General features: G+C 42.5%; 1 protein-coding gene across 1 annotated transcript in view; it reads left to right on the plus strand.

Moving 5' to 3' along the window:
* DUS2 (dihydrouridine synthase 2) overlaps positions 1-12,760 on the plus strand; it is a 67,613-nt gene that overhangs the window by 18,494 nt on the left and 36,359 nt on the right. The window contains exons 6-9 of the mRNA XM_083165181.1: positions 48-108; positions 2,454-2,501; positions 5,442-5,507; positions 11,945-12,015. Of these exons, the coding sequence (XP_083021307.1) occupies positions 48-108; positions 2,454-2,501; positions 5,442-5,507; positions 11,945-12,015 (246 nt within the window). The remainder of the gene's footprint in view (positions 1-47; positions 109-2,453; positions 2,502-5,441; positions 5,508-11,944; positions 12,016-12,760) is intronic.

Consider the following 12,760-nt stretch of genomic DNA (forward strand, 5'->3'; position numbering starts at 1 on the left):
AAATGTTTATTTTGCTACTTTACTATGCAACCTTTCTTTTCATGTAGAGAAGATGATGTTGCTGCTATCGACATTAATATGGGCTGTCCAAAGGAGTATTCCACCAAGGTATGTGCCTTACATCCATATTGTGCTTCCAGGAGAGAGAGAAGAAAACACACCCTATGTCCTTATTTATGTTTAGCACACTTTAATTATCCCTCTAAGTGTGGGTGCACCATCATTTAGGTTGAATAGATTTTATGTCAAAGCCCTCACCTTATAAAGTTATTTGACATTTTTACAGCTTCACTGAAACACTTGGTAATTACAGGCTAAGTTGGCCATGCACGGAATGTAATCCTTCCGATCAGCCAGCGAAATGACAGAGATCATAACCACAAAAAAAAAACACACTTCAGGTACTGCGCTATATAATTAGGTGCACATAAGTCTGAACAAACTGATACAATTATAAATATTATATTATGTATTTTTATTCTTACAGATAATTTATTCAATTTGTTTAAAAATCAATTTTGTTGTTATTGCCAAACAAATGGCTGACTGTAAAAAAATGTTATGCAGTATATACAGAAAATATATAAATATTAAAGAATACTTTATGCTAATCAGTATTTTGATTAAATAAAAATATACATGGACCACTTAACTTGGGGTCGCCAACTACTTTCTGTTGTTGCAGGAAAAAAAGGGGACATTTTAATGTATTATTTAGGATCGGTGCACGATTGCACTCCGTTTATATAAATTCCTTGATCACATCGGACTGTATTTCACCTTTTCCCATCAATTGATATATAATAATAATGGTAGTCCTTGCAATTAATGCTGGTATTTTAAGATGCTTGAATAGTTATTTGGCTTCAGATAGCCACTGCGCATTCATTTCATAAATCCACAGAAGATCTCACTCGGGGTGTTTACTGCAGACTTCCTATTGACGCGTCTGCTATTATCAATCAATGGCCCCAGGGTGCGCAAGTGCAGGCAGGCTGAAGCCAACCCCTGTGTGGTAACTGAGTATGAACACTTAACTGCCAGTTATACAGGTGGACTGGGGTGCTCTCCGCGGACAGGTAGCCGGCAGACCGTGCCAATTATCCACTGTCCACTGTCAGCGCACAGACCAGTAGGCACTTACTCTGTGTAGCCAGCAGATGACCAATGCTCACTGTTTTCACTAGTTCACCAGCGGCAGACAATAACCGATTGGGCAGCTCGCTCTGGATGACTACAGTGACTACAGGGTAGATAATCGTCACGGTCTCTCCTTCTGAATATATAGTTTATTATAATAGTGTTCATTCTAGCACCCGCCATCTTTGATAACCCATGCAGTTCCTCTTCCCTGCCTGGGGTGTCGCTGTCTAGATTGACCGTAACGATATTTAGACACGAGAGTTGGGTTCACGGGAACGTGATTAATAGACACAAGGTCAACATTGAGTTTTCATGGTTTTTTGCTTTAAGCTGACTTGGTTCATACTTTACCATCCAAGTGGGCCTAGAGTTATATTTTAATAGTGGGCTGAGTGCAGCAAACCATACAAGGGGACACTGTGCACTCATTTCATATCCATGACCTACGTCCACATAGCCACCAAAAAAGTGAAAAACTCATGTTGACCTTGACTGTCCATCACGCTCCCGCAGACCTGCGTCTAAGTACTGTACCATTACTGCCGATCTAGATGCTGTTGACCATCTTTAGGTGTCTAACTAGACGGGTTTGACTAAGCATGGTCACCCATACCATGGTCAATCTAGACAATGTCGATCTTCTATACCAGCGGTTCCCACCCTGGTCCTCTAGTACCCCCAACAGTGCACGTTTTCCAGACAGAATCATAAGTGACATAATTGGCTCCACCTGTGGATCTTTTAAAATGTGTCTGAATAATGAGTGCCTGGAAAACGTGCACTGTTGGGGGCACTGGAGGACCAGGCTTGGGAACCACTGTTCTATACCATAACTTGCAGGAACAGGGGACACCGACCCTTTAAGCGTGTGTACCGAAACTCAAGTAACCTGGTTCTTTTATGTTTATAGAAGATGTCAAAATATGATGTTTGGTATTATTTAGTGAAGATTCGGTTTCATTTCAGAATGCACTCATTGGATCACTTCCCCCACGGGACGGGGTGTGACTAGTCAGTCCCAAGAACATGGCTCATTAGATACATAACTGTCCCAACACTCCCACTTGAGATTCCTGTAACTGGTGGCATCATTTATAACCACGCGCTTAGTGCCAGCATCCGAATTCTGTACCATAATCACATCACGTATGTCCTTCGGTGCTGTTAAACCTTTTCTGTGGTGTGTTAATTGTGCAAGCTATTGTAAATAGTGCTACTGCTTCCCAGATGTACGAATACGCTGTATGAAAACAGGCGATGACTGAATGGTCAAAAACACTATTGTTAACAAAAAATGACTTATTATTTAGGGTGGCATGGGAGCAGCGCTTCTATCAAATCCAGAGAACATTGAGAAAGTAAGTTTTATGGTTAATGTATGGGTTCTGTTTTGTTCCTGTACTCATGCATACAATATACTGTAGCTAACATCCTCAGAAGGACGGGGAACCGCTTTTGTTTTTATTCCGTTAATCAAAATCATTCAAAACCTGTTCTGTGTTGTGGCATGAAGAAAAGAAAACTATCCTTTTGACATGTATGTAAAGGTGCCCATACACGGTACAATATTTTCATGCGTTTTTAACTAGATCACATCGCACACAATGCGATCCGAAGCTACTTCAAAAAGCACTGGCTGCACAGACTTTATGTGCTGTGCGATGGGATGAGCGTGCATCTCACAGCACCCTCACACCGTGTATGGGCACCTTTAGTTGGGTTAATACTTTAGCCACCTATATAGACGTGTAAACCGCACAATGCTATATTTTTATTACAGTCTACAGCCCTGTACACACAGTGAGATATTGGCTAATGGCCAATTTTGACTACGCAATTTTGAGAGAGATTTTGTTTAGATGCTATTCTTATCTCGTCTGTAACTCCTTGTTGTGGCTCCTATCACTTCAACCTGGACAGGGGCTGTCACTTTTGGATTCAGGCTGGGTCCTGCTCACAACCATCGCAAGTCTTCGAGGTGGGGTGCCTGGGGCCTAATGGAAATAAACATCATGGGGTCCATAAACTGCTGATATGCTACTCCTACACCATGGTTCTAGTAGGCCTATGAGACTTGGTGGACATTCCCTCTCATGTATCACTTCCATCCAATTTCACGGATTCCATGGTTCCTCCGCTAGTTTAAGTTGTAGGGCTGCACGGTGGTCCTTGTTCTTCCCAATTAGCCACACAGAGCCTAGTACAAAGATCGTGTAGGCCTCGCCATCAACTGCATCTTCCTCTACGTCAGATCTTCTGTCTCAGGGCCCGTGCTTCCATACAGATCTGGCTTGCCCTGTTTTGACAGGTTGGCTCTTGATACATTTGTTTTAAGAGCTTAAAATGAGTCATTCGCCCCGTGCTCCATTCCCAGAAAATCTGTCAGGTGTAATCACAAGGTTTTAAGAACTTACAACTTTTGTTTGGCTACAGATTTTATACCTGTCTTTCCTGCAGAAAGGTCTGGGGTTTGGGCCTCTGTCTGTCTTCAGTGAAGGTGGAGGGTTCAGCCCTATCTTTGCTCTTTCAGAGACATTGGGCCTTATTCTAGTTCACTCTTCCTGACAAAATCCTTCTTCTTAGATGGACAAAACCATGTGCACTGCAGGTGGGGCAGATGTAAAATGTGCGGAGAGAATTAGATTTGGTGAGTTATTTTGTTTTTGTGCAAGGTAAAGACTGGCTGCTTTAATTTTACACTGCAATATAGATCTCACTTTGAAGTAAAACCCCACCCAAATCTAACTCTCTCTGCACCTGTTACATCTGCCCCACCTGCAGTGCACATGGTTTTGTCCATCTAAGAAGGATTTTGTCAGAAAGAGTGAACTAGAGTAAGGCCCATTGTGTTGTTGCTTCATGTCCCTACAGACTCTATTATAGGGTGTCCTCCACATGCAGCCTCCGTTTGTACCTCCAGTGACTCCATTGAACTTAAGGGGTGTACACACAGGGCACTAGCTGGGAGATTTTGACTAAGCAATATTGCGTAGTCAAAATCGTGATGTTGCTGCTGGAGATAAGCCACATCCATTTACAGCAGCAGCCCACGTGTACATTTAAATTGACACTGCAGCATCTAGTCCAAATATTCTTGCCTGCAGTGTCTATTTGGCCGGGCGGTAAAGCTGCTGCGGAGCCCGTACCCTGGACTCCTCCGGTGGCTCATTTCTTCCTGGCCATCTGTGTGAGGCTGGAGCTTGGTGTCCTCTATCGGGACATTCCATCTGCTTCTCCTCCAGTGGCTGCTAAAGGACTCCCGCACCAATAGTGAGGATTGAGCCCACTTTGGGGATTGGAACACACTAACATAGTGGTGACGTCATCTACAATTAGTAAAGTGCACTTACCTTGTGACATTTGTCCACTTTGGCCTATTGAGGATCTATTCGATGATACCTATACCCATTGGCGCACTGGGAATTTCTATCACTGCTATCGTTTTAGAAATTTTATGCTGATTTCTTATTGCTATTTTTATGTATGTATTCATTGATAAATTGTTGGTTTAGTAAAGGGGAATTTTAATCAATCACTTGCTCAACTTAATGTTTATCTGCTATACACCTTTGTGGTCCTGTGTATCGCTGTTGCCCGCTGTGTACATATGGGGCAATTCAGGAAAACCACCTGTCAAAATTGCTTAGAAGAATCGCCACGTTTGTACCTTTTTGCCCTGGCAGTCACGTGGTCCTCTGCTTAAAATGTCTCTATACCATTGCCTCCCCTGATGCAGCTTTTGGGTGATGGGTTCACTGTGCAGATCAGCAGTACAATCTGAATGCCCTATGGAGGAAGAAGAAAAGGAGATTTGTGTTGGCCCGTTGAATCCTTTTCTTTGATTCCATAGAGGACACAAGTTGCCCACTGTGAAGCTCCTGGCTGGCAAGGCTTTGGCCTGCTTCCAGTTCCCCTATCCACATCTACTGTGTGTTTGGAACTGAGTGTGTGCCAGTCTTCCTCCTTGCTCCTTGCCTTGGGCATGGTAACTTAACTAGCAGTCTGTGGGTGGGGGTGGGGGAGAGTAGCCTGGGTGGCGGGGAAAGTAAAGTCAACCATTCGGTACCGAGACTCGTATTCACCAGCCTATACCCCGCAGACAGCCTGTGTCCTCTATGGAATCGAAGAAACGGATTTCAGTTAAGAAAATAAATCTCCTTTTTTTTTTCAAGTGTCCACTATGATTTTTTTATGTTCAGAATGCATTATGATCAGATGTGACTAGATCCCAGATAAATGGTATGTATCAACAGGATTCTAAAACATATGTGGAGTTACCTGAATATTTTCTTCCACAGATACTGAAAACTTTGGTAAATGGTATTTCTAAACCGGTGACCTGTAAGATACGTATTCTTCCTACGGTAAGATCATTGTCCTGTCCCGCTGAGTTTTCACTGCTTTATTTATAGTACTAAGGTAATAGACCTGGTTTCAACATTTCCAATTCAATCTTTTTTTTCCCAATCATTTTTATTGAGATTTTTACATAAAACAAAAACGACAAACACCCCATACATATAGGAGGGTAGTTAGGGCAACAATGAAAAACTGCAAAACAATCAGGAGAAAGCACAGTATAACTATACAGTCTATGTGGATGACCAAGGTTCGTATATCACATGGATATAGAATATCTCCAGGAAACATTCATGGTACTTCATTCTCCGAAGGCGCCATTTGGGCATGACCAAGCCGAAAGTATTATAGAATGTATAGTGAAATATTGATTGCGGACTGGGGTAAACCGCATCCTCCCGCTAAGTAGAGATCGCTTATTATATTTTGCAGTGACCAAGTTAACTTAGAATAAAAAAATATATGCCCAACTCCCCAAAATAAAAAGTAAACTGATTCCCGAAGCAAACCTACCCCAACCCCCCCCCCCCCCCCCCCCCTGTATAACCTACCCCCAACTTAGGCACCTGGAGCCCTTAAACCATCTAGCCCTGGGGTAGCCAACCCTAGTCCTCGAGAGCTACCAACAGTGCATGTGTTGCAGGTCTCCTCACGGAATCACAAGTGAGCTAATTAGCTCCAGCTGTGAGCTGTGGATCTTTTAAAATGTGTCAGTGATTAATGAGTGCAGCTGTGCAGCAGCTAGGTTGTCTGGAAAATGTGAACTGTTGGTAGCTCTCGAGGGCTAGGGTTGGCTACCACTGATGTAACCCGTGCAATTCAATCTTTTTACCCCAAGTTTGAAACCGATCATTTAGCTTACACTTTCTGTTGAGGAGCAATTTGGTCTGTTGAGTGGCCTCTAGTGGTCATTGGCGGTACTTCACCTCAGAGGTGAGGAGTATTTAGCCTTTTATATATAGATCTCACTTAACAATTCCTAAAGTCGTCTCTACTGTTGTCAGTGAGCAGTGCTTTGACTACGTCTTACAGGTGTGTCCTCATTCATCTAGCCTCAGTTTGTGAAACAGGGGGCGATGCCTGTCAAAAGTGAGCTGACAAGTCCTGTGCAACTCCACCAGCTTTAGGGGTCTTATTGTGCTAAAAACCGCGATGTGACACACTAAGGGGACTGTTTGTTAAATAACTGCGTGTGACTGAGTCTGAGGGGGAAATTTACTAAGATAAAAGTCTATTATCTACTAGAGGGTGCTAAATAAATAATAACTAGATTCTGATTGGTTGCCCACAGCAACATCCAATGTGAAATAGACTCTCCTCTTAGTAAATGCCGCCCCTGAGTATGGAGCACAAAGTAACTTGACCTGGAGAACAGCATCGTAGCCCTGTTGTATGCAGATTGTTTAGCACAGTCTCCTGTTGCATCCTAGTCTCATTGGGCCTTATTTTGGTTAACTCTTTCTGACAAAATCCTTCTTAGATGGACAAAACCATGTGCACTGCAGGGGGGGGCAGATGTAAAATGTGCAGAGAGAATTAGATTTGGGTGAGTTATTTTGTTTCTGTGAAGGGAAAATACTGGCTGCTTTATTTTTACACTGCAATATAGATCTCACTTTGAAGTAAAACCCCACCCACATCTAATTTTATCTGCACAAGTAACATCTGCCCCACCTGCAGTGCACATGGTTTTGCCCATCTAAGAAGGATTTTGTCAGAAAGAGTGAACTAAAATAAGGCCCAATGTCTTCTATTTGAGATTGACACTAGCTTAGTCTTACCAGACCTGACCTTGTGGTTACTTTGTGACTGTTAGTTCAAGAGAGAACAAGAGAAAGAAAGAAAACTCTGTTTGGGGGCACCCTTGCGTCCCAAAATATTATGTGTGCTATGACTATTTATTAATATTTAACTTTTATTTTGATCTTCATTAAAATTAAGGACCTCTTACTTATTTATTACACACCGCGAAATTATAAGTGATTTAAACTATCCATGTTTTGCATATTCGAATACAGTTATTTGACAATTCTTTTTATGGAGAATTGCGAATCTGTAATTCACTACGCATGGAAAAAATCTATGTACAAGATCTCTTTAAGAGATATCTACGAACAATATTTGTAAAGAATTTCTATGAGAAAAAGTGTGATAAAAAGACCGTCATATATCCAGCCACTTTTTACCCATTAACTCGGGTTGGTTGTGTGGTCAAATCATTGGTCATCACTTTTACACACTCTCATTGGGTATAAATCTTATTTCACCACAAATTATGTTATAAAAAAAAAATTATCAAAAATTTTTTAAGCAAAAGATGGAATAGTAGATAGTCAGCCCTTCTGGACCTTTATTACCTCTGCTGTTCACCCTTCATGCCATTGGGGGCAGAGGAAGGGGAATGAGAGAGTGTATTGTCCCAGGGTTATGACTGAGGTAGATGAGATAGCCAACTATCATACCACTGTGATTATCCCCGGCATCCCTGTTGCCATATTAGGCATTGCAGGGTATCACCAATGGGTCACAGTTGGTTATTTAGTTCGCTATGAAATGTTGACATATGGGAGAAAAGGAGGATTTTTCACTACACAGATAGCAGTGGTCACCCCTGTCAGCGGAACTCCACTTCTGCTTTTCTCCCTCTTGAGATAAACAGTGGAGGGAAAATGAGAGAGTGGGGTCCACCCGGGTTTTGACCTATGGAAAGTCAGGTGACCGATTCCAGTGCCGGCAATTCTTGCAAGGTGCTCCTGATACTACATTAGCATTGCAGGATACATTTCTTGCTAATGGTCGGCTCTCATATCGGTCATGAGGGGAGAAAAAGGAATCCAGTACAGTTTTAGAGCATATAAGGAGTATAAATCCTATCCACTCTGTACCTTTTGGTCTATTTTTCTTTTTCACATATTATGCAATAATTTCTCTATCTGTAATACCTCTATTCTTCTAGACCTATCTATTATTCAAAAAGTCAACAGCTCTTAACTACTAATTTCATTGTTGTTCCTTTGCAAATATGGTGGAATTAACTAAGATACAAGTTATCACTGTCAATGCTTAAGAATATACCACCACATACTTGTCATAAAATGATCTCAAAAGTAGAAGATTATCCGCATTGGCTCAGTTCCAAACAGTGTTACTTATTACCAGCATCAATTAAATTCCACATAATGTCAATTAACTTCTGCTTAAAAATTATCAGTATTGATTACAGACAATAATAGTCAATTGGTGAATGAAAAAATCACCCGTATTAATTTAATTCAGAACAATGTTAATTCTCTGAATAAAAGATTTTTACCAGTGTTTATTTAATTCCAGATATTGTCAATTAATTATTGATTAAACAATTACCAGCCTTAATTTGCTTCCAGACAATATTGATTAATTGCCTTCCCCAAAAGGAAAAATTATTCTCCTACCAAACAGAACCATGTACTTGTTTAATATTTCAGGCACAGTTCACAAGACAATATGCAGAAAAGTATTTCCTTTTAACTACATGTAGTTTCTAAATCTCTGATTTACCACACAGAAGATGATACATTTGTATAGTATACAAACAGTTGCAATGCTTTTACATATAATATGGTTACAGTGTTTGTCTGTTAGAAGGTCATGTAGCTACTTGATATCCTTCAGTGACTCATTCCCTGGTTTTAGGGGATCCCGCCCAGTTGTAAGGTAATCTATCTTTTGGGCATAGTGTAATGGACAAAACCCCATGCGCCCGCACATTTGATAACAGATTGTGCGTGACCGCCGGGTGTCGCCCGTTAGCGCTGCCGCTCACCCCTATGGACGGGTGTCTCTAGCCCCGGCTCTTAGCAGCGGGCCGCCAGTGTTTACTCGCAATGACGCGAGGTACTCCTGGCGTCCCCCTGTTACCTCTCCCGCCGGCAGGATCAGTCTCTTCCGCTGTGTCTTACTGCTGCGTCTGGTTCAATGGGGAGCTTCTCTGGACTGGTTTAGGTTGCGGTCACGTGAGTGCACCACGTGACCTGCCGCTCTCTGACGTACGTTTCGCCTCAGCTTTCTCAAAGTTGATTGTGTGTGTCCTGTCTAGTCCCCCTGACTGCCCTTTTATCGGCACTTTTGTCCAATCAGGGAACTGACAGGGGTGCACCACTGACTGTCACACTGAACCCTAGAATATATCTAAAGGGCGTGGTGACCGATTGTGAGATGGTACTCATGTAGTCAGTAGTCCCAAAATATACCAATTAGACCACAAATATTAATCAATATAACATAGTGCTCAATAAGACTGGTGCGTTCTCCATCCCACTTCCCTTTTCCCTTCATGTACTTGTGGTTACTTTAGCAAAGATGTATGAGGATATATCTGTACTTTCACTTCCAAGACAATCCTACACACCATTTACCAATGCGTCATCTGCTCGTTCTAAATCCACCTGTTCATTTAAGCTTATAGCTTTCTCCAATCCAATACCAGTTTTGCTCACCCAGACTGGGGGCCACTAAGCTTCAAAAGCGATAAAATGGAGACTGATAAATCATCAACCAATCAGCTCCTGCTGACATGGCAGGTAGAAGCTGATTGGCTGGCTGTTTACCACTCTCCATCTGGCACTAGATCTGTTTACATCCTCACTCCATGTTATCTCCCATACCGTGTCTCAGTCTGGTCTTTCCTTGTTAATATGTAAATCCTTAGAAGCCAGAACTTCCCTTGCGCACTCCCACCGAATCATTGTTGTTTTATTCCTCGTGTCCGCTCCGTGCGATTCCTTGTGGTGTTTTATACCTTGCTGGTTATGTTTTGCGCATGTGCATTACTTCTTGGTTTTATTGCAATTATGCTTCTTGAATGTTCTGAGCTTTGCTTGTTGGGTTTGTTTGTTATATGGACGCTGTCCTATTTTTCCTGTACAGTGCTGTGATTTTGTAGTGCTATATAAACGAACTAAATATATTCAGGGTACACAGCAGCAGGATGTTCAAACCGTAGCAAGGGTGTAAAGGCCCCATTTTATTGTGTCTTATTATAAAAGGCATAGATGCTGTAAGTACAGGTTGAGTATCCGGTAACCACGGTATGTATGAGGATGTGTAATGCAGAATTTGTGACAGTGCTGAGCTGGTTAAGAGAATAAAGTGTAAATAATGTATTGCACACACCCCCCCCCCCCACTACTCCTTAGTATTGTTAAGTCTCCAACAGGCTCTTTAAAATTTGGACACAAACCGAAACCTACGGTTTTTGGAATATGTAATTTTTCGCCCTCCCAGCAGCTAGAAGAACTGATTTTATACTCACCTGGTCGCCAGGTGATCCTCGGTGTCCATCTTTCAAGGCATTCCTGGTCCCAATGATGCATTGTGGGGGTGCGCCGGCGATTTCACTGTCGCAATCGCACAATGCATCATTGAAAGATGGACACAGAGGGACCCGGTGAGTATGAAGAAACAAATGATATTAAAAATCCGAAAAAATCCCCAATCCGAAATGCTCCTGGGCCCGAGCATTTTGGACAAGGGAGACTCTACCTGTATTTAAATTTAGTTACCTCTCAGCAATGTCCACCCATACCCCCTCTGTGGCACCATCCTCTAAGGCTTAATACAGTGCGCACAACCTATGCCTGTGTGTGACTTCCATCCACTACTAGCAGGGCGTCATTCCTCACCAGAGTCACTTCACTAGCAGAGACTACCCCAGTGCATCTCCAGCAGGTGCCTGCTTCCATTGTAGGTTGAATATTTCCGAATGAGAGAGATGTTTCACAAAACTACTGTTACTGTCTGATTCTAACCTCCCCCCACATAATGTATAGAGTATCATTTCATCTGTAATTGTTGGCTTTGATACTAAGGGGGTTATTCAATCCCAGGTCATGACTGTCAATCCATCCCGACAGCCGTGACCCTGGTCCTTTCTTTTTGGTTTTGTTTTGCTTGCCAGCATATCACCAGGCGGGATTCAATGTCCCGCCTGCCGATCAGTGAAACGGGGGGCGTGTCTGTGTAAACGGCCGTGGATTGTCGAGATTCGGCCATGATTTCAACAATTCACGGCCGCTATCGGTAAAGCGGGCCGAACAGCTTTTAAAGTCGGGCCTGTTCTGTTGATCTGCCTCAGGCAAGACAGCATTGAATAGGCGCCCGCCGCTATTTCCCCATTCGGAAATAGTGCCGGGGATTGAATACCACCCTAAGGGCCAGATGTACTAAGCTTGAAAAGTGATAAAATGGAGAGTGATAAACAGCCAGCCAATCAGCTCCTACCTGTCTTGTTACAGGCTGTGTATGAAAAATAACAGGTAGGAGCTGATTGGTTGGTGGTTTATCACTCTTCATTTTATCACTTTTCAAGGCTTAGTACAGCTCACCCTAAATGTGCCATTATTTCTGTTTTGTGCATTTTTTTTCTTACGGTTTTTCCTGATCTGTTAAATTCATCATCTTTCAGCTGGAAGAAACCGTGAGTCTGGCGAAGCTGATTGAGAGCACTGGAGTTGCAGCTATCGCTGTTCATGGAAGGTAGAGCTTTTACTTTCTAGCATATTAGACCAATTCTGCCCTCTAGTCTCCCTCTATTCCTTCTACTTCCATGTAAAGCCGGCCCGTTGTACTTGTATGGCATACAGTGGCTTGTGTCTCTTAATGCCAGAGGGGCCTCTAGACATAATGTAAGGTCATAATATAATTAATATGGATGACTATTTATGTAGGGAAATGGAACTTTGTTGGTATCTATCAAAGTTTGCCTCATTGACATGTGTGACAACTGTGCGACATGAGATATTGTAATACAGACTTTATGACATCGCTGAGCTGGTTAAGAGAATAAAGTGTAAATCATTTATTGCTTTTTTTCCCCACTACTCCTTCGTATTGTTAAGTCTCCAACAGTCTCTTTGAGATTTGGACACACGTTTGTGGAACCTAAAAATAAGCAAATTACAGATGGAGACCCTCTCATTCAGGCTGGGGCTTGCGATCGAACCGCCAGCTTCCACCAGGAAGGGGGCACGAGCCTGGTACCGACGGAACTCCCCAGCGGCCGATTCCGCCAGCTCAGCTTGATCAATTGCATGAGATATATCTTATGCAAAAAATGACACCAAAGTACCAAATAGTCTGGAATAATTCCTGGGGAGGTCCAGGGGGAGGTCAAGGGAAATTGCATCCAATTTCAGCATCAGATATATCGTTGTTGTGTATGGGGGCCTTTAGGGAGTTAAATGTCTGTGCACCAATGAATGCTCTGGACCTCAAACAAGTT

Source organism: Crinia signifera, chromosome 11 (genome assembly GCF_055691185.1).
Source record: "Crinia signifera chromosome 11, ASM5569118v1, whole genome shotgun sequence".
Taxonomy (NCBI): domain Eukaryota; kingdom Metazoa; phylum Chordata; class Amphibia; order Anura; family Myobatrachidae; genus Crinia; species Crinia signifera.